Source organism: Triturus cristatus, chromosome 8 (genome assembly GCF_964204655.1).
Source record: "Triturus cristatus chromosome 8, aTriCri1.1, whole genome shotgun sequence".
Taxonomy (NCBI): Eukaryota; Metazoa; Chordata; class Amphibia; order Caudata; family Salamandridae; genus Triturus; species Triturus cristatus.
Window position 1 is genome coordinate 7,472,719 of NC_140591.1, and position 22,949 is coordinate 7,495,667.

Genomic DNA, 22,949 nt, shown 5'->3' on the forward strand with positions numbered 1-22,949 from the left:
CTAGGCCTTCAAAGCTTTCCTGAAAGCTGATTCTGGTAGGCATGGTATTCCAGAGCTTCACGGTTCTGACCACAAAGGCTCTGCTGCCTATCCAGGCCTTAGGAAAGCGGGGAGTAGGAAGCAAATTTAAGTGGTTGGATCTCAAGACCCGGTCATGCTTTGCAATCTGAATTTTAGATATGTTTGGCCTGACCCATGGTGGCTCTGTATGCCATAGTGAGTGCCTTAAATTCAATTCTTCAACTGATGGGCAGCCAGTGAAGATTTCGCAGGTGGGGAGATGGAATGACGGAAAGGCAACTTGCAGATCAATCTAGCAGCAGCATTCTGGACCATTTGCAATCTGCGGATCAATTATGCTGGGAGACCTAAATAAAGGCTGTTAGAGTAGTCGAGGCAAGATGTAACTAAGGCATGAACTACAGTCCTCATACAATCCAATGGGAGAAAGTGGAGGAATTTCCTCAGGGTTCGCAGCTTCCAGAAGCAAGTGGAGGAGACCTGACTGATCTGGGCCTTACAGGAGAGAGCATTATTGAATTTGAAACCCAGATTCCTTACCGACTCCACAGGAAAAGGAGGGGGATTCAGTTCTAGCGGCCACCAAAGCATGGAAGGAGGCGGGACGGGTTAGTTAAAGAAAGGCACTTCAGTTTTCTCTCAGTTCAATGTCAAGCAGTTTTGAGTCATCCACGGTGAGATGTTGCTCAGGCACCATCTAAAGTTGACAAAAGCAGCCTCTGAGTGTTCTTCAAAAGAGAACTGTTGTGTAGTTCCTATAAAAAGTATACAGGATCTGCGTGTTTAGACAACATACACTGTAGGATTGGTGTCAGACAAACTCAGATCACCCCCACCGGGTATGTTGGCCTTTTGTACCAACCAGCTCACAGTGCCACTAGAATCTCCTTTTACTAAGGAGAGGATTGCTCCTGGCAACCATCGAACATAACAACCCTGATCCATCGGGACCGTGGAAACAATATACTACCTTTCGCTCAGTCACTCGTGCTTACATAGTCTCTGTCAGAGAAATACACAGAATAAACAGGCTGGGCGTTTTCAATAAGCATTTATTGAACAGTTTTTATTCTGGTGTAAAATAAATGAGCTGCAACAACCGTTAGACAGTATAAGAGATAAATGATTAGCAGTACTATAAAGGTAAATGGATGGTATAGTTCTACCATCTTACAATAATCATGAATACATTTGAGTATATAAAATACATGATAAAAAGATGCGTACTCCTACGATGCCTCCCTAACTAGATGTACCAAAGTGTACCTAGCCTGTGTGTAGGTGTTAAGCCAAGAATCCCTCTAGGATTTAGTCAACCCCATTACCTGAAGTGAGAGACTGTGGGACCCCGTCCTGGTCTCGAGTTAAACACCCCACAAGGGATGTTTTAGACCGCTGCGAGCTGGATTGTCTGCATGCAGGATCCTCAGCATCTCTGGTCAGTGTGTCGGCCGGGAAGTCTTGGTCTCCTCTGTCTTATCTTAACAACATGTGATGTTTATATACCCATAGGTCTCCCCAGGGGTCCTACCTCTCTGTATTACTGTGTCGGTCTAAGGATGACGTCGGGCATGAACTTTGTACATAGATTTTATAAAGGAGATGGCAGTCCTGCTGTGCTTCCAAGAATCCTCATGCATAATATTAGAGATTTCGAACTAGGGAAAACCCACGTTCTGAATGCAGTGTATCTAGGTAAAAGGTCAGTTCCTGTAAACCGTGACAAGTGTCTTGTTGGGAAGAATATAGGTGAAGGGTAACGAAGTTACCGAGGCCTATATTATGTTACCTATATGGAATATAACAGAAAATTAACTGGGTGTCATCAGCATAGGAAATCACCTTCACTCCGAGAGTCTCAACCAAGGTCGCAAGTTGGGTAAGGTATACGTTGAAGAGTAGAGGGCTCAGTGCCAAACCCTAAGGTACCCTGCACACAAGAAGCGTCTGAGTGGAAACAAATGGGTGCAAATAAACCTGTTCTGTGCAGTTCTCCAGGAAAGACCAAAGCCAGGACAAAACCGTACCCCATACTCCCAAATGTTTAAGTCCATCCAGGAGAATCGGATTGGCCACAGTATTAAAAGCTACGGACAGGTCGAGCAGCACCATCATTGCTGCGTTGCCCAGATCTATGGTTTCGCAGACGCTCTCCGCAACTTCCAGGAGTGCGGTCTCTGTACAGTATCCTGTCTAAAGCTGGATTGAGAGTCATGGAAACGGTCATTAAATTCCAGAAATTCAGAGAGTTGACTCCGAACTACCTGCTCGAGAATTTTAGCCGGTACTGGCAGAAGAGAGATGGGTCTGAAGTTTTTATGTTCTGTTGGTGATGGTTTTCTTGTGGATGATGCCAATTTCACCTCCGGGCTTGTGAAGTCTGTCTTGCCTGACAATCTTATAGTGGGGGGGAATTGCTGTGGCAACGTCAGGTTGCAGGGTTCAGCCAGATGTCAGTGAGGAAAAGCAGGTCAGGGACATTATTGCGCATCAGATCACAGATCTCTGTGACATGTTTGGTAAGTGGGTGGGTGTTAAGGAGCATGCATGCAAGTGTGGAGTGTTATTTGTGTGGTTGGGCGTGTGAGCAATGGCCAGGGTTGAGGGTGCTGAGGGTCGCAGTATCATAGCGATAGGTGGGTAGAGGTCAGGTTTCCTGCCGCTGGACGCGGGCCGGGTGCAGACAGGTGCAGACAGGCTTGCCTTTTGCAGGCCAGCTGTGCGTCCATGCTGTGGCAGCCATTAAGTAGGTAGGGGAAAGGAATGATGTCACTTCCTGTGTAGATGGATGCTAGGAAATCCAGTCAAATCACTTCCTGTGCAGATGGATAATTGGAATTACTCCTCCTGCGTGGCTTCTTCTTTTGAAGACAGATTTGGCAGGAAACCATTGATGTCAATACCTGTGCAGATGGATGATGGGAAACCCAGTGATGTCACTTCCTGTGCAGATTGATGATGAAGGTTGAGTAGAGAAGGGCTCATCTCTATAAAAGATCATGAACATAACTCAATGACGCTCATGGTTGAGTAGAGAAGGAGGAAGGCTCATCCCTATAAAAGATCATGTACATAACTCAATGACGCTCATGGTTTAATAGAGAAGGAGGAAGGCTCATCCCTATAAAAGACTATGTACATACCTCATGGACAGAGGGCCGCTTGGGAAGTACTTTCTCTTGGGCCACCAGGGGAACTTTGATGATCTTCATGTTGTCCATGTAGTGTGCATACTGCCGCTTCCAGTCCAGACAGTCATACATCAGACAAGCAATGCCCTTGAAGATCTCCGTGCCAAGAGCCAGCTGTTGGGAAAGATGAAGCACAGTTTAGGGAAGAATGGCTGACGGGATGCCTTCAGCAGAAATACCTTTTCCATCACATCTCTGAGTTGTGCTGCCTTTTATCATCTTGAATAATACCTGAAAGGACTTTACAGGGGAAAGGTGGTATTCTACTCCCCCTCCCCACAATCCTCAGTTGTCAGCAAGGTTCATACTCAGATGAACAGACCTCCAGACAGACTTAAAAACCTGACCTTTCTATTACATCTGCACATCCTTTAAGCTAGCACGTGATGAGTCTCTGTACCTGGGTGTGCTTTTGTCTATGCAGTGTGCTTTACAAATTAATAAATACATAATTAGAGGAAGATAAGGGTGACACCCTGACTCGACAGCAGAGGTCAAATATCTGAAATCACGAGGTGTCACCCTACATCTCCAGTCGGTTGTTGATATAGGGCGTCACATCTTAAAGAGTAGTACCACCTTGGGTAGGCGATCATCAAGGTGAAGCTATTATCAATGCCACCTACCACAAGCCACGTATTAGTGATTTGGAAAGGTGACCAAGGACACTCAAAGCCACGCTTAATCTTTCAGAATAAGCCTCATATTGGCCAAGTTTGGTCAGGAATAAGGCAATCTCAGTTCCACAGAGAAGCAGAACTTGCTGAATTTCCAGCACTGGTGGACTGCTGGATGGCACAAATGCTGTCTGTCAAACCCTTCACTATCCCAAACTTCCTGGACCACCAAGCCTGCCATTCAAGACAGCCACACCTGTGCACATGTGTCTTTCAGATGTTGATGGTGTGTGACCTCTAGAACCATGCTGTGTCCTATTAGAATAGAACTATCATTGAAATTCAAAATTCGCCCTTGGAAGGAGTGAAACTTCAGGTACTCTGGTATAGGCTCAGAGTCATTATTACTGGATCAACCCAGATTCAAACCCCTTCATATTTATCTTCAAGAGAAAGGTAAATAAAATATAATATAAAAAAATAAAAAAATACTTACGACTATAAAACAGATACTACTCCGGCCGACCTACAAAGGTAAGCCGAACCATTTCTATCGATATAACCTGTACTTTCTGTAAGAAAGGTGTACCTTATGGTAACCTCGTGATCTATGTAACCGCCTTTGTAGCGATAGACCGGACCATTTGCAATGTACAGTGCCCTGTTAATTCTGGGCCATGCACGTGCTTCATAAAACTTTCAAATAAGTAAATACATAAATATAGGTAGCCCTGTGGCAAATCGAATTGGCTTCTATGCAAAGGCCGCTCAGATTCCCAGATACAAACAGGTTTGTCTTGGTAGGAAAGACTTCCAATTTATTTCTATTTATTTACTTACTTGAGGTTTTATAAAGGTGGGTTAGACCCAAGAAAAAAGGCATAGAGTGCCTGATAGTACTGCCTCAGCAACAAGAGGGGCACAAAACCAGAGGCTCTCAACGCAGGGACATTTGTTATAAGGAGTGTGGGATTGATGGAGCAAGGTTTCGTATAAAAGAAACTTGCTTGTATGCAATCCTCTCAAATAACATGTAATCACGAAACCAATCTGTTTTGTAAATACTAATATTGCATTACACACGACATACTGTATCTAGGGGAAGCTTTTATATGTGTATTACTAACAAGTAACCCGAGTGTCTTAAAATGGCCGCCAAAAACGCCGGACCTTCACTGCGCATGTGTCTACTGCATTTATGTAGTATGACGTCTTCTATGCTTGGGGGGGAACTTTGCAGCTGCGCAATAGCTCTTAATATAGCCGCTTGAAACTCACATTATAAGGTGCATGGTACTGCTTAAACTAATCCTTATAAGTTCTACTAAACACTAATGCGAAAGATTAAAATAAGTAAATGGGGATAGAGTAGAGATAAGTGGTATACAGTGAAATAATTTATTTCCTCATTCTAACGCGTCTTTTTCTGTCTTTATTATTAGTTCATATTTGGGCCTCGGACAGTGACTGAAATCCCTACCCCACCTGACTTGCGCGCAGGCGCACAGAAACCTGCCGGAGAACATGATGGCACAGTTGAAACACAGCCAAGGCCACACTGGAGAGAGACGCCTGAGAACTCAACCTATTGACCCGGACAAAGGAAGAAACTTAAACCAATGTTTCAAAATGTATTGATGATAATGTGAAATGCGGGTGGGACTAAATCTTTGGGAAAGTAAATTAAGGGGCGGAAACATAGAACAATGGTCTTATATTACTTTTAGTATGGTGTGATGAACTCACCTCCTTGCCCTGTCCAATCAGAATAGGGGTAAACACAATATTGAAACATTGGGGGGTGGTACACGAAAACAGAATAGTATAATTGAGGTAAGTTAGTTAGATGTCTAAATCTGACCCAACACGTATGCTGCCACAAACGCTGTCAAAGACGCTGTCTCAGACCTTACAGATGCCAGAGACCCTCCTCGAGAGATCGAAATACTGATCGATAAACCAATCATCTAGAAGGGGAATTGCGGAAGAGAGATCGAGGAGAGTAGTGCCAGAGAGGGGTGCGACGCTGGCGTTGCACTTAGAAGAGGTCACCTTCCCAGCTCTGAACCTGTCCTGATCCTCTGTCTTCCACCCGTCCCGGTGGACTCCATCTGCCCATCTTCAAGGAGTTGGGTTCATCTATCACCCAAGGTAAATATAATTCTGTGAAACCTGTCCTGATCCTCTGTCTTCCACCTGTCCCGGTGGACTCCATCTGCCCATCTTCAAGGAGTTGGGTTCATCTATCACCCAAGGTAAATATAATTCTGTGAGACCTGTCCTGATCCTCTGTCTTCCACCTGTCCCGGTGGACTCCATCTGCCCATCTTCAAGGAGTTGGGTTCATCTGTCACCTCAGGTAAATATAATTCTGTGAGACGTGTCCGTGTACCTCTCTCTCTTTCCTCCCTTTACAGGTACTGTCATCACAATATGTTATTGAGACTTATTATTGATCTAAACTTGATTTCTTTCCTGAATGAAACTCGATGTTAGCATTGTATTTGATCTTTGACTCACAAAATTATTGATTAGATAAAGATTTTAAACCTTTTCGAGTTTGTGGTTATTTCAAAGGTAAAGTTAATGTCATTTCTACCTTAAACTAACTCTGCAACCTGATCCATTGAGCAAAAGAAATTTATTGACAAGGAAATGGAGTTGGTAAGATTTGGTAAAGGTGAATATCAAGTTACAGGTAAATCCCAAACTTGATGACAGCGGGCTTTTACCAGCTCACTTGTATGAATGTTATGGGCCCAGGTGAGTACATGTTATGCGTGAGTAACCCAAGCTGGAACCCGCTCCATCAGGATCAATGAGCATTTTGGGTGAACTCCATCTCAAAGAGAAAACTCTGATAGATGATTATGCAGATTAAAAATATGTAAAGACATCAACTCTGAAATACGAGATCTTCCTCACAAAGGAGTCAAAGAGAGCTCTCCAAGGGAGAGCGGAGAAAAGGTCTATGGGTGAGTGTTGGGACGTAAACGTCCTCTGCATGAGTGCCCAACTGTACTGCTGTATGGATCCCTAATGCTGATTTCTGTTGTCATAGGCAAACACGTATCATGTGTGTGCATCATGACATAGGCCTGTCTCACGGATTGTGCCCAAAGCACTCCCTTCATAGTGGTATAAGGCTCCCGCCTTCACCATGTTTAACCAGCACGAGCGCAGTGGTGGCACCATACCGTGTAGGGACCAGTAGGAGTGAACAGGACCTTTTTAACCTGCGTCACTAGAGTGAGGCCGTCAGGCTCACTCGCCTTTTTAGAAGTTCTGCTGCTGTGTGCTTAACTTATCCTTGGCCTACATCAGGTAGATGTAGAGTGCTGCTCAGAGCAGGAGTAGTGACTCTGTGCAGGATGTGTGTGCCTCAGAAGGGTACACTACAGGGATAGAGCAGTACTATGCAGCGCATGTATGGTGAGTGCCTGTACTGAGTGTCTGTATGACTGTATGATGTAGTGCTGTGCAGTGCGTGCGCAATGAAAGCATGTGCTGGGTGTATGAGTGCTTGTACGCATTGCAATACATGAAGGGTAAAGGGTTGTGCAGCGCGCACAGAGTGAGTGTGTTTGCAAATAGCACACCACGGTACAATAAATAGAAGCCACAGTACTGAGCAGTGCGTGCAGACTGCATGTGTCTGCTGACTGTATGTGTGTATGTGGTGGCACGATGTATAGATATAACAGTGGACAGAATGTGTGCTGTACTCCGAGTGCAGTGTGCCTGCAGTGGGACTTTACATAGAGGACCCTGGCTCCATTTTGGGAAGTCCAGGAGCTCCTGGTCAAATAATGAGGACAAGAGGAACCCTGACGGACAGACTTGTGTATTGCTGCGAGTGGGTGGGACACTTCAAAGGGAGCTCGTTGATTCAATGATAGATCACAAGGAAGGGGCTTGGACTCATTTCAGGAAAGAGATGGGGCTGATAAGAGAACCATAAAGAGTGGGTCTCGGAGCCCAGGATTAACCTTTTGATGTACATATCACTGAGGCTGACATCCAGATGTGAACTCTGGTCACTACCATGGCCTCGGTTGTGCTTCGTAATTTCTCCTTCTGTGACAGACATCCATTGAAGAGCAAAGAAGAGAGAGAAAAGTGTTCACTTCAAAAGAAGCGGAGCCCAAACATAAATCTTTAAAGACCCAGACTCTAAATCACATTTGGTGTCTAAAAATGTAGCATAATTACCAAGCAACCAGATGGTCTGTGTGAGGAGGGGAGGCTCTGCAAGACTTCTGCATGTGACCAGGACTCGGGGTCAAGGCCTGAAGGTCTCCCTGCTGGGTGAGGGGACATGACCCAGGGAAACCACGCGAGGTCCAGTGAGGAGCCCTACTGAAAGGACTCTCTTTGTGAGGTGTGAGGATACGGCGTGCACTGATCTGGTCATTGCCCATGTGCAGGACTGATTCAGCAACACCTGCAGTGGCCAGGAGAGGGCAGCTGTAGACTGAGCCATGCACCGAGCGCAGCGCGGCAGCACCATGCTCCTACTGACTGACTGGTATACTAATAAAGCGCTCGATTGCCTAGGCGTCTTGGCGCTGAGGTGATAAGGTACTAATCCTACTGCCTCATTGCGGTGACCCAGTATGCCTGAGGGGGTTACAATTGAAGTAATAGTGACCAGCACAAGACCTGGCTCTTCGAATGACCCCAATGGAGCTGCTCACCCCCCCAATGCCTTGAGATCCTCATGGGTGAGTAGTGTGCTCTACAAAACCCTGATTGCTTAATTGAGTGCATCAGGACATATGAACGCCTTAGCCGTCGACCCCATAGGCCAGGAAGGGCTGCCGCGTGGTAGGCAACTACAGCCTGTAGTTCTGTCCGTAGGTATAGTGGCAACCCAGCATGGCTGTCAGTACAATGTTGCCAAAGAGTTCGGGCCATTGCCCGGGACAAGAGTGAGGCTGCGACCAGCAGGTCGAGCCCGGCGCATCGACATTTGCCCCTATTCTTCCCCCGAGGCACTTGGAGGACGTTGAAGAAGACGTTGCACCCTCACTGGGCTCAGGTCAGGAGCTCGAAGATCTACTCGGGAGAGAGCCTGTGACTTCCGGGTGCTGCTGCATTTACTGCAAGCAGCCCGACTTCACCAAACAGGATTAAAGCTTGTGAGGGCCTGCGGTAAGGGAACCCTGAGACACGCTAAATGCTCTAGTGCAGCACCAGCAGGTAAGAGACTAATGCGTCCACTGGAAGGGCCTGTGTTTGACATCCTGGTCACAGGTTCAAATCCCGGCAGGCCCACACAGCCTTTCATCTTTCTGAGATCAATAAAATGAGTGACATTGAGTTGGGTAACAATAAACATCTTATATTCAGCGCCAAGACACCCTTTTGGGTGAACGTGCACTTTACAAATAATTGTTATGTTATGTAAGACTTGAACCTGGCCTTTTGGGCCCCGGGGACTAGCTGCTGAAGGTGCTGCGACACCATAGACACTTTTGACTTATTTTCTAATATTCAAAGGGGATCTCTTGAGTAGGGCCTACTAGTGAGCATTCTCTGGAAAGGAGAATAGCCCTAGCCACATTACTAGTAAAAGGATCACAATGCACAATCAGTGGGGGACAGGCAGCCACAGAGAGGTCCAGTACTCTTGCGCCAGAGAGCAAATATGCGAATAACTGTAGGGTAACCGTTCCTAATAGAGCATGTTTTCAGGAGCATAAATGGGACATGGGAGGAGATCTTCCTATTTAGGAAGTAGTGCCCTCAGACAACTGTAAGGGGGTCATGCTTCATCATTGGGCGTTTGCTCCTCGTGGGGTCGGTGCTGCAATACTCCACGGGGCCCGCAAGAAGGCTCTTTAGCGGAGATCTTTTGTACAAAAAGGTGTGATGGTGACTGCGGGTGTGTGGGACATGTGAGACAGTGAGTTAAAATACCACAGGAGTACCCAAAAAACGATCTATTCCGGGGTCCCCCCGTAGACAATGTTCAAAATCCCACCAGACTTAATGCCTGGGGCCTTCCTAACGTGGTTGGGCATTTCCCCTGCAGTAATTGCAGCATGTGCCATTCAACAATGCAGCGAAAACTTTGGATTTGGAACCTGACAAAGTTCGGACATTGAGGACACTGTTCTTCTAGGAGTGTGGTGCACCTCATCACTTGCCCATGTGGCGTAGGATACGTGGGTATGACTGGCAGGAAAGTGAAACAAAGCCTCCGTGAGCACCGTAGCACAATTAGGTGCAAAATAAAACACGACTAGATTAACAGAACAATTCCTACAGGTCAACCACACCACAAACGACATGAGATGGACCATCATAGAACAGGTCAAAGTGAATGCAAACACACAACGCCTATTGTTGGAGAAAGAACAGCGTTGGATTTATAGACTTTCCACGTATAAACGTGGGCTTAACGATAATATTCCCTGGAACTCCATGAATCACTGACAGGGTTGTTTACAATGCACTGGAAGCTTGTGTTTCTTGCCCATTTTGTACACTTCTTGGACAGGAACTCTCTGTTTAATTATGTCTCCTGGGGTGAGTGCAGTTTTCTTACTAAAAACTTTTTTTAAACAACCTCCACACAGCATAGAGCGTCACACTTCCCTCTACATATCACACACCGCACTAACTAGGATGGACTCGGCCACACATGACTTATGTTGCCTAGATCATTCTCCTTGGGCTTGCAAATGGGTAATGTGTAAAGAGCCACACATGTCTTTTGCTACCGAGTTTTTCGTGCCTATTTCTTCAGGCTTGCAAATGGGTAATGAGATATAAGCCTTCACTATGGCCCATGTGGTGACTCCAAGGACCCAGGGTTTGTTTCCGTTCAGCGCAGTGCTCTATTCACTGTCTGAACTCCACCAGCATGGACTAACTCCTCAATAAAGCTTGAGTCTTCTCAATCTCCCTCTCTGCTGGCAAAGGGTGAATCTATTGCGCCTTCGCGTCGGCCGACGTGACCTCTCTGACGTCCCAAGTGACCACATGCGGAAGTGTGGTTCCACTGAATGAGGGATACAGGGCAGGGCATAGGTGCGTGAGGCGGGTTCATGCCCCTTGGTTCGGCCCCCCACTACCCAGGGGGAGGGGGATAGTGGCTGGACCGGGGGCCTTAGTGGAGGCCACCCCCAGGGAGCAGAGCCCGAACACCACGGTACAGGATTGGGTAGAGATAAGGGAAGGGAGACAGGGAAGGAGCGGGACCACCAGATAATAGGGCTGATATTAGGGCTTGGCCAGCTCAGCCGTAAATACAGGGTTAGGAATTTGGTAGGGAGGTGTAGTGTCGCGGTATAGTTGACGCGCACTACGTAACGGCGGAAATGCGCGTAGCGGCCATATTGGAGGCGTTCTCCAGCGCCAGGAGGAAGAGGATACTCTTACATAATCTGGGACCAGAAGGCATACGGGTGTTCCAAAACTTAACACCGGTCACCCGACCAGCAGCGGACACTGAGGTATTCAAGCACGCCATTGAAGATTTGGACAACCACTATCGACCCGCAGTTTGCACGTCCATCGACCGCTACAATTTCCAGCAGAGGAAGCAAGAAGCGGGGGAAACGATAGACGACTACGTGGCGGCACTGAGGAAACTAGCGATAACATGTAAATTTGCTGCATTACACGACGAATTCATTAAGGACCAAATAGTAATGCATACGACAAGCAAGACAGTGCAAGATAAATTGTGGGCGAGTGGAGATGCGACGCTAAAAGACGTGATAGCCATCGTGAAAAGGGCAGAACTAACTAAGCGATGCGCAGAAGCAGCAAAGAGAGACCAAGCCCCGAGACTCACGGTAAATAGGGTGGAGGAAGCGGATCAGTATGGAAGAGGAAAAACGGCGCCAGGAGAGTACAAAGGAACAAACAAGGGGAAAGGAAAACCGGGACAACCGTGGAAGCAAGATAAGGAAGGAACGTCGAGGTGCTACAGGTGCGGAAGCCCGAACCACGCGGCGCACGACAAACGGTGCCCCGCCTTCAGAGCCAAGTGCGCATTCTGCAGCCTGGTCGGCCACTACGAGAAGGTGTGTCGAAGGAAAGGGAAACAACGCGCGGTGAAATTCGTGGCGCAGGACATAGGAGAGGAAGAAGAAGGTCAGGAGGAAGACGATGAAGTCCTATGCGTGGAAGACCAAGTACTGGGCATCGACGGGAAAAGAGCGCGCAAGCCCCAGTGCGACATGCACATTGGAGGAGTAGAAATCACCATAGTAGCGGACTCGGGGTCTCCCTACACGATCGTCCAAAGATCCGTGTGGAACGCGAGATTCAAACCCACACTTGGCTCACATCTGGAACCGCCCGACATACGACCGGTCACCTACACGGGGGAACCCATTCCAATGGTAGGATTCAGGAGACTGCTGTTCCAGTTCAAAGAACGCAGCGCCCAGTGCAAACTATACGTCGCGGAGAAGGGACCATCAGTCCTCAGGTGGATGGACCAAGGAGAGTTGGGCATACAACTGAACCCGGGAGGAGACACCCAAGTGCTAGTGACGTTAGATGGAGAATGGTCGACGGCAGCAAGATGGCGGTGCGAACACCCAAAAATATTTGGCGGCAAGATCGGTAAACTAGAGAAATTTACCCACAGAATCGTGCTCAAGGAGAACGTCAGCCCCGTTACACACAAAGTAAGAAACATACCGATCGGTGTGAGAGAGGCAGTGCAACAGGAGCTACACAGACTGGAGGAATAAGGAATCATTGAACCGATCGACAGCGCAGAATGGTTGGTGCCACTGGTGGTGGCCATGAAACCGTCAGGCAAGGTGCGCTTATGTGTGGACCTCCGAGAACTCAACAATTGCATCGTGGTAGAAAAATTCCCGTTACCACGCATAGAGGAAATGCTGGCCCGCACGAAAGGCGTGAAATGGTTCTCCACCATCGACCTAAAATCGGCATACCACCAGGTAGTTCTGCACCCCACGAGCAAGAAACTGACGTCATTCATAACTCCGTTTGGATGCTATGAGTTCTGACGCATGCCCTTTGGACTAGCATCAGCAGCGGCAGTTTTCCAAAAGCTAATGGCCCGCCTATTCAAGGGTATAGAGGGGGTGCAATACTTCCAAGATGATATCCTAGTAATGGGGAAGGAGCTAGAAGACCACAATGAGAAGCTGGAAGCGGTATTAAAGATCTTGGAGGAAAACGGACTGATGGCAGAGTGGGAGAAATGTAATTTCGGAATGACATCAGTCACATACCTGGGGCATGAAATTGGAGAACACGGGATAACACCGAAGACAGGGAATGTGAAGGCTATCTGTGACGCGCCCCCGCCTACCTCCAAAGAAGAAGTAAGGTCCTTTCTAGGGATGGCGGAATACTATAGTAAGTTTGTCCACCACTTCGCCACGAAAACACACAACATGAGACAACTCACGAGGGACAAGACGGCGTTTGCATGGACGTAAGAGGCGCAAGAAGCGTTTGACACGGTGAAACAGGAAATCAGCCAGGCGATCCCGCTGCATGGGTACGATCCCCTGGGTAGATCGATATTGATGACAGACGCAAGCGAAAAAGGGTTAGGAGCGGTGCTCATGCAAGAGAGACAAGGAGGCGTGACGGAGACGATCAGCTTCGCGTCCAGGACACTGACGCTCTCGGAACAAAAGTTCAGTGTGATTGAGAAAGAGATGTTGGCCGTGGTATGGGCCATGGGAAAGTATCACCAGTTCCTGTGGGGCACGCGATTTCAAGTGAAAACGGACCACAAACCCCTAGTGAAGGTCTTGACGTCAAGTGGCCATGCCAGCGCAACAGCCCGGATAGCGAAGATGACGCTAAAACTCTTGGAGTATCGGTACGACGTGGACTACATACCTGGCTCAAGAAACAAGATAGCGGATTATCTCAGCAGGGCGTCAGCAATGGAAAGCGCCACCAGCGGCACCGATGAAGAGGACAAGATGGTAGCCCTGACAGACGATCCGGAAAGGGCCATCAGTAGACAGGAGTGGAAGGATGCGTATGCAGCTGATAGAGACCTGGAAGAAATCAAGAAGTACATCGTACGTGGGTGGCCGGAGAGGAGACAACAGAAGCCCAAGGTTCGACAGTTCTACGAGGTTAGAGAGGAGCTGTCGGTGGGGAACGACGGTGTGTTTGTATACAGAGGAAATAGAGTGGTTCCACCTGAGAACATAATACCGGATCTGTTGTCCATAATACACGAAGGACACCTGGGAATCGTGAAGACGAAAGCCAGAACCAAACAAAGGTATTGGTGGGCGGGGATGGATCTGCAGGTGGAGAGGCACGTGAGAGAATGCGTGCAGTGCCAAGGAGCTGACAAAATACTAAAACCGATGAGGCCGGTTCTAGGAAAGTTCACGAATCCCAGTAACCCGTGGGAAGAAGTGGCAGTGGACATCTTGGGACCTGTACTTGACCATCAGGGGATACCCAAATACCTATGCGTGTTAGTGGACAAATACTCAAAGTGGCCAGAGGTACACATCCAAGAGGAAATGGACACTGACACAATACTGCGTTTTCTCAAGACGGTATTCCTCAGGGAGGGCATCCCCAGAACCATAATCAGTGACAATGGTCCCCAATTTACCTCGGACAAATGGTCCAGATTTGCGGAAAGGAATGGCATTCTACTCAGACACACGTCGATATATCACCCGGCCAGTAATGGACAAGTAGAAAGGTTCAACAGGGTGCTTATGGGCTCCATACAGGCTGCCATCACTAGGGGCAAAGACTGGAAAAAAGAAGTACAAAGTACGGTCTGGGCATATCGCATCACCCCCACCAGCACGGGGTACAGCCCCTTCCAAATCCTACGAGGAAGGCAACCCTTCACCAGAGACAATGTTGCTTGGAAAGAGAAAACCATCACCAGCAAGTGGTCTCCAGCGGTGGTACAACACAATCTGGAGAAGGCACAGCATATTTACACTGAATACTACAACCGCAACAAAAAGGTGAAGGAGACAGCGTTAGAAAAAGGGGAGTGGGTCAGAGTGAAGCTGGCTGTTCTAAAACGAAAGGGAGAAAGCAAATACTCCCCACCCCTAAGAGTGGAAGAAGTGTATGGCCGAGCAGCGTTGCTCAGCGATGGAAACGTGTGGTCCCAAGACCGTATGGCCAAATGCAACAAAATCTTACAATGGCCCCGGGAGGACATGGAAGGGGCAACACCACCAGAAGAGGTGACAAGGGAAGCAGGAGCTCCAAAGGGAGAGTGCGGAGAGACCATTCATGAAGAGCAAAACTGTGAGAGAAAGGTACACGAAGGACCGGCCACGGAGGAAAGGACCCGGGAAGGGGGTGAGAATGGAGAGAGAGAAGGTCATGGCACTCCGGAAGGAAGAAGGGGAAGCCTTGTCGCAGAAGGAGGTCAAGAAGGACATACTACCCCGGTAAGACACACCCGGGTTGGGCGAGCGGTGGTGAGACCGTCCAAGTTTAGAGACTATGAAATGGACTAACCACCCAGTCAGGTACATTGTGTTGTGTGCAGTGTTCCCACGAAGCTGCGCGCCTGGGCGCCCGCGCACCTCAGTGCACCCGAGCGCGCACTGTTGTGTGTGTGGCGCGCACACACATTCCGAGACCATTCGCGCCACCGAAGCAGCGCGAAAAACGGCCGTTTCTCACATGCTGAGGGAGAGGCATTTTGCTAAATTCCTTTTGTTTTGAGTGCGGCGGTGGGGCTCATTGTGTGCCTCTGTTTAAGTATTCGTGTTAATTGCAGAGCGTGACGAGCTGCAATTAACATGAATGCTTTAAACAAAGCACACAATATGCCCTGCAGCCACACACTGGACAACAAAAGAAATGCAGCGCCAAACACAGCGGGTGCTTTTTAGAATCACCTAAAAGCAAACGCTGTGTTTGTAGACGTTTCCTCAGACCGTGAGTGGGATCACGTTCAGAGTGGGCTCTTTGGACTGTTCTCTGCCTGCTGGGGCACATGATTTCCAGGCCGGACTTTCATTTTCCAAGCGATTTCAATCTGGTCCGATTGGTTAATGGAAGCGAATAAAGACTACCACTCCCAGAATGCATTGGCTGTAAGAACGGGACTGAAGCAATGCTCTCGATGAAGGAAGAAAGGATGGATATGCTTGTTTTTTTTCTTAATATTTGCAGGCCAAATCAAATTACCGACAAGTACCGGTCCCCAGACACCTAAAGGCTATTTTTTGGGCACTGCCACTGTGTGACACCCTAGTACAACTGCCTTACCTCGGAAACTCCAGACCTGATTTGGTGAGGGTTTAGAAGCGTCTCCTTCACCACTCACCGCAGTCTAATCTTCAGGGTGACTTGTTCTAGTTTCCCGTTGCGCTTTCCGCGCGACGCTACAGACCTCACAAACACTTGAGTTCAGCTGTGGTCTGGTGGCTACGGCGGTGGCTCTCCGCTTCCCTTCGTTAGCCACATCTCTGATCCTGGGAATAAAAGTTAATCTCGCGTTGTTTCAGGGGGCCATATCTACAGCAGCGGGAGTGCTTAGAAATCGGTTAAGACCTGCTATTAAGTGCTGTTGGAGTGACAGAAAGTTCACTCAAGTAGACATTGCCCTCCACAACTAAATGCGAACTGTACAAAAGACGCCACTTCACCCGAAGAGGGCATTTTTGTGCAAAAATACACCTGACATCTTTACCTTTTACGATAGCTTTGAATATGCTTCTTGAAATGCCCGGACTTCCAAATCCTTTCAAGAGAGTTCCAGGGGGTGCGAAGGAGCAAACCTCGAGCATTACAAAGTGAGTGAAGAATTAGAAAGGGGGAGGGGGGGGGGGGAGAATGTATCTGTAGCTAAATCGGAGTTTTTGTGGAGTTCTAGTTGCAAGAGCTGTCACTAGGCAGGACAGGGTGAACAGACCTTGAAGCGTGATTAGCCATAAAAGGTTCTGGAGTGTGGCTCATCTCAGAGTAGACACAACTTCCTTATACAAGACAACGTGCCTCTGGGTTAGTCGGTGAGGTAGCTAAGGGCGCCAAATGTCAGGTGTGGGCATGTTTGTTAACCTGAAGGTTACAGATCCGATTACTAGTGGGGTTCACCCAGTCTGATCTCAATGAACGAGTTATATGTTATGTTAATTTGTAAAGCGCACTAATCACCGAGAGGGTATCCAGGTGTGTAGGTGTGAGGTGCTTGAGGTGCTCGTACGAAGAGCCAAGACTTCAGCTTCTTGTGGAACTCAATAAGTGAAGGGGAGGCTCTGATGTATTGAGGGAGGGCATTCCATGTCTTGGGTGTGATGTAGGAGAAAGTGTGAACTCCAGTTTTGCTTTTGCGGATGCAGGGATGGAGTGCGAGTCAAAGTGAAGCAGAGTGTAGGTGTCTGGTGTGGTATAAAAGGGGGAGATATGTAGTGTCGCAGTATAGTTGACGCGCACTACGTAACGGCGGAAATGCGCGTAGCAGCCATATTGGACGCAACTGCACATGCGCGAGTCAGCGCGACGCGTGAGAAGCGATCGGAGCCTGTTGCCCGGCGCTCTCTCGGATGTGTGCTACCTAATGCTGCAATAAAGGTACTTACACACCAGTCCTGCCTCCAGCATATCATTGGGGGTACCCAGCAACATTACAGGAGGCAGGGGTATTTAAAGGTGGGCACTGGGCACAAGGTCCTCTTTCTCCTGGGAAATTTGTAAGGAGAAGAAGAGGAGAAGAGAGGTGCTGCTGCATTGTGTGAGGTGAGGGGCGGGGGTTGGGGTGGGCTAGGTGAGCCATGGGCCGTGGGAGGGATGGTGTGCCAGGTGGGAAGTTTCAGTGCCTGTTGGCAGTGCATGGTGTTGGGTGGGGGGTGTGCTCAACGGTGACACCTTCAGGTCGGTCCCGGGGGCATGGGGGCTCTGTCTGCCACGGGAGATGCGGGGAATCGGTGGGGTTGATGGCAGGGGCAGCCCAGTTGTGGTTCACGCAGGCCGGGGCAGACCTACGGGAGGGTCGGCCGTCCTTCATGCTGGCAGAGCATGAACTCGGTGGCGCCTTGAGGTGGGAGGCACAGATGAGGCACGGGCGGCTTGCAGTAGAGCGGTGGTATATAGGGTGCCGCCGTTATTCAGCTGAGGCGGGGTGGGGTGTTTTGTTGCCCCAGCCGTTGTTTGATGCGTCTTTGACCCGGGATACCAGTGACGAGGCACGGTGGGAGGTTGCACGGGGAGAGATGCGGGGGAGGCGGGTTTGCGTGGAGTGGGCCGTGTCTCCGACCCGACGGACGGAGGTTGTTTGCGCAGGGGTGCAGAGCGGCTGGTCACCTTCCTATGGGGAGGGCATGAGGCATGGCGGGGGGAGCTGGGATGGTGGGGGCGGAGAGTGTGTGCAAAGAATACAGTCCCTGCCCCCCCCCCGTTCGCCAGGTGGATTCATAAAAAGAAATGAATTAAGGGTTAAAAAGGATGTTGCAAAGACAATTATTGGTGAAGTTCTGCGCTAGGTTGTGCCACTATCTTGTGGGCTGTTTGGGGATGCCCTGGGTGGCTCCGGGAGGCCGTGTGCTGGCCAGGGTTTCAGGATGGCCACTGTGATTGGATGGGCATGCAGTGCCATAGGTGCGTGAGGCGGGTTCAAGTATGGTATGGTTCATACCGTCAGTCAGGAGTACTTCACTTCCTTGCGCCCTCCTGCTGCCCTAAACTATTTTTTCTTAAACTTCCTTGTAGGCTTTGACTTTAGCCTACAGCCCCAACGGGATCCATAGTACAGTATAGCGCCATAAGTAAGCCATGGCCATCCCCCCCTCTGTATGTTTGTCTGTGAACTACTGATACGAGTGACCCCCTCTGTATGTTTGTCTCTGTACTACTGATACGAGTGCCCCCCCTCTGTATGTTTGTCTGTGTACTACTGATACGAGTGCTCCCCCTATGTATGTTTGTCTGTGCACTACTGATACGAGTGCCCCCCTCTGTATGTTTGTCTGTGTACTACTGATACGAGTGCCCCCCCTCAGTATGTTTGTCTGTGTACTACTGATACGAGTGCCCCCTCAGTATGTTTGTCTGTGTACTACTGATACGAGTGCCCCCTCCCTGTATGTTTGTCTCTGTACTACTGATACGAGTGACCCCCCCTCTGTATGTTTGACTCTGTACTACTGATACGAGTGCCCCCCCTCTGTATGTTTGTCTGTGTACTACTGATACGAGTGCTCCCCCTATGTATGTTTGTCTCTGTACTACTGATACGAGTGCCCCCCCCTGTATGTTTGACTCTGTACTACTGATACGAGTGCCCCCCCTCTGTATGTTTGTCTGTGTACTACTGATACGAATGCCCCCCCTGTATGTTTGTCTCTGTACTACTGATATGAGTGCCCCCTCAGTATGTTTGTCTGTGTACTACTGATACGAGTGCCCCCCCTCTGTATGTTTGTCTGTGTACTACTGATACGAATGCCCCCCCTGTATGTTTGTCTCTGTACTACTGATACGAGTGCCCCCCCTCTGTATGTTTGTCTCTGTACTACTGATACGAATGCCCCCCCTGTATGTTTGTCTGTGTACTACTGATACGAGTGCCCCCTCAGTATGTTTGTCTGTGTACTACTGATACGAATGCCCCTGTATGTTTGTCTGTGTACTACTGATATGAGTGCCCCCCCTGTATGTTTGTCTCTGTACTACTGATATGAGTGCCCCCCCTGTATGTTTGTCTCTGTACTACTGATACGAGTGCCCCCCGTATGTTTGTCTCTGTACTACTGATACGAGTGCCCCCCCTGTATGTTTGTCTCTGTACTACTGATATGAGTGCCCCCCCTGTATGTTTGTCTCTGTACTACTGATACGAGTGCCCCCCTGTATGTTTGTCTCTGTACTACTGATATGAGGGCCCCCCCCTGTATGTTTGACTCTGTACTACTGATACGAGTGCCCCCCCTCTGTATGTTTGTCTGTGTACTACTGATACGAATGCCCCCCCTGTATGTTTGTCTGTGTACTACTGATACGAATGCCCCCTCAGTATGTTTGTTTGTGTACTACTGATACGAGTGCCCCCTGTATGTTTGTCTCTGTACTACTGATACGAGTGCCCCCTCCCTGTATGTTTGTCTCTGTACTACTGATACGACTGCCCCTGTATGTTTGTCTGTGTACTACTGATATGAGTGCCCCCCCTGTATGTTTGTCTCTGTACTACTGATACGAGTGCCCCCCTCTGTATGTTTGTCTCTGTACTACTGATACGAGTGGCCCCCCTCTGTATGTTTGTCTCTGTAGTACTGATACGAGTGCCCCCCTCTGTATGTTTGTCTCTGTACTACTGATACGAGTGCCCCACCCGGTAGGTTTGTCTCTGTACTACTGATACGAGTGCCCCCCCTGTAGGCTTGTCTCTGTACTACTGATACGAGCCTCCCCCCCTGTAGGTTTGTCTCTGTACTACTGATACGAGTGCCCCACCCTGTAGGTTTGTCTCTGTACTACTGATACGAGTGCCCCCCCTGTAGGCTTGTCTCTGTACTACTGATACGAGCCTCCCCCCCTGTAGGTTTGTCTCTGTACTACTGATACGAGCCTCCCCCCCTGTATGTTTGTCTCTGTACTACTGATACGAGTGCCCCCCCTGTATTTTTGTCAGTGTACTACTGATGCGAGTGCCCCCTTCTGTATGTTTGTCTCTGTACTACTGATACGAGTGCCCCCCCCTGTACGTTTGTCTCTGTACTACTGATACGAGTGCCCCCCCTGTCTGTTTGTCTCTGTACTACTGATACGAGTGCCCCCCCTCTGTATGTTTGTCTCTGTACTACTGATACGAGTGCCCCCCCTGTAGGTTTGTCTCTGTACTGATACGAGTGCCCCCCCTCTGTATGTTTGTCTGTGTACTACTGATACGAGTGCCCCCCCCCTGTATGTTTGTCTCTGTACTACTGATATGAGTGCCCCCCCTGTATGTTTGTCTCTGTACTACTGATATGAGTGCCCCCCCTGTATGTTTGTCTGTGTACTACTGATATGAGGGCCCCCCCCTGTATGTTTGACTCTGTACTACTGATACGAGTGCCCCCCCTCTGTATGTTTGTCTCTGTACTACTGATACGAGTGCCCCCCCTGTATGTTTGTCTCTGTACTACTGATACGAGTGCCCCCCCTCTGTATGTTTGTCTCTGTACTACTGATACGAGTGCCCCCCCTCTGTATGTTTGTCTGTGTACTACTGATACGAGTGACCCCCTCTGTATGTTTGTCTCTGTACTACTGATACGAGTGCCCCCCCTTCTGTATGTTTGTCTGTGCACTCCTGATACGAGTGCCCCCTGTATGTTTGTCTCTGTACTACTGATACGAGTGACCCCCCTGTATGTTTGTCTCTGTACTACTGATATGAGTGCCCCCCCTGTATGTTTGTCTCTGTACTACTGATACGAGTGCCCCCCTGTATGTTTGTCTCTGTACTACTGATACGAGTGCCCCCCCTTCTGTATGTTTGTCTCTGTACTACTGATACGAGCCCACCCCTTGTAGGTTTGTCTCTGTACTACTGATACAAGTGCCCCCCCCCTGTATGTTTGTCTTTGTACTACTGATACGAGTGCCCCCTTCTGTATGTTTGTCTCTGTACTACTGATACGAGTGCCCCCCCTGTATGTTTGTCTTTGTACTACTGATACGAGTGCCCCCTCTATATGTTTGTCTCTGTAGTACTGATACGAGTGCCCCCCTCTGTATGTTTGTCTCTGTACTACTGATACGAGTGCCCCCCTCTGTATGTTTGTCTCTGTACTACTGATATGAGGGCCCCCCTCCTCTGTATGTTTGTCGCTGTACTACTGATACGAGTGCCCCCGTCTGTATGTTTGTCTCTGTAGTACTGATACGAGTGCCCCCCCTGTATGTTTGTCTCTGTACTACTGATACGAGTGCCCCCCCTCTGTATGTTTGTCTCTGTACTACTGATACGAGTGCTTGCAACATTTTTATTCCACGCATTCTCCTGAAAAATGTGAGGTCACTGAAGTACGAGCTTGTTGGCACTCACACATCAGAATGCCTGTGTGGGTAAGACATGGTACGGGGTCCGGATGTTTGTGACACCTCGTAGCAATTGATAAAACCACTAATTTGTGGTACACTATTATAGGTGAACAGTATGGATGCATTATACGCTCACCCACCACCCTAGTTAGGACAGCCAATTGCACGTCTGACGGCACAAATGAAAAGACGTTTGTTTTGGACAGAATCCATTTATGTAAACGGCAGTTACAGATTATACTTTATGATTTGTTTTACATATTTTTCCTTTGCCTTTCACAGAATGCTAAAAGGATAACCGTAAGTTTGCGGTGCTATAGTGACACAGAGATGGGTGCACCTTAGCGTGTGCATACCCCTTGTGCCACCCTTGGTCCTGAAGAAAGCCTCGCTAAATTGGCACATTGAGGCTGAAACATGTAGACCGCGATTCACATTACTGCACACACTGTTTGGATGTCACGGGCCAATGTAACCCCATATAACGTCCCCCATTGTTTTTAATCTTGCCTTATTGTTCCATTATAAAATTTAGGAAACATTAAAGACATTTTCAATCCACATTTTCACTCCCTTTCACTCTTTTCACAGAAATCCCGCTCCGCTGCAACTAGGCGTCATGCCTGGTTACAGCGGCATGGCATTCCCGGGTGGCATTCGGCTGCTCGGGTGGGAACCCTATGATGAAGCATGTCACCAACTAGGTTGGTGAGTGAGGGTTCTTTTATAAATATATTCTTCTTTTCACTTCATTTGTAGTATTGGCTAATTTCTTTAGCTGAGAACAACTCCTTCATTGTTTAAAATATCTATTTCAAAGGGACTAGGAGGAGTTCCACTGAACCCTCTATCTCTGTGATTCTTGGTTACTCTGTTCCCATGGACGGGTTAGTCCCAGGTCAGTCTCCTTGGTGGCTTGCGTGAGGGTGCACACTAAACATGACCCGCAGAGGTAATGCCCCGTGACCGGTGGTAATCCCCTTAGGGCTTTCTTGGAGTCTTTTGAAGGGACTGGGCGTGTATGTACAAGCATATTTCTGAGGTTGCTAGTACGTTTGAATGCAAACCACATCCAAAGTGCCCATTTTGAGGATGGGCCACCCTATGAGAGCCCAGAAGTCAGCCATGACCA

At 48.6% G+C, this 22,949-nt stretch overlaps 1 protein-coding gene across 1 annotated transcript in view; it reads right to left on the minus strand.

Moving 5' to 3' along the window:
- Positions 1-22,949, minus strand: part of SPAG17 (sperm associated antigen 17) — a 1,802,643-nt gene that overhangs the window by 1,133,582 nt on the left and 646,112 nt on the right. Inside the window, exon 9 of the mRNA XM_085620708.1 lies at positions 3,165-3,326. Within this exon, the coding sequence (XP_085476834.1) occupies positions 3,165-3,326 (162 nt within the window). The remainder of the gene's footprint in view (positions 1-3,164; positions 3,327-22,949) is intronic.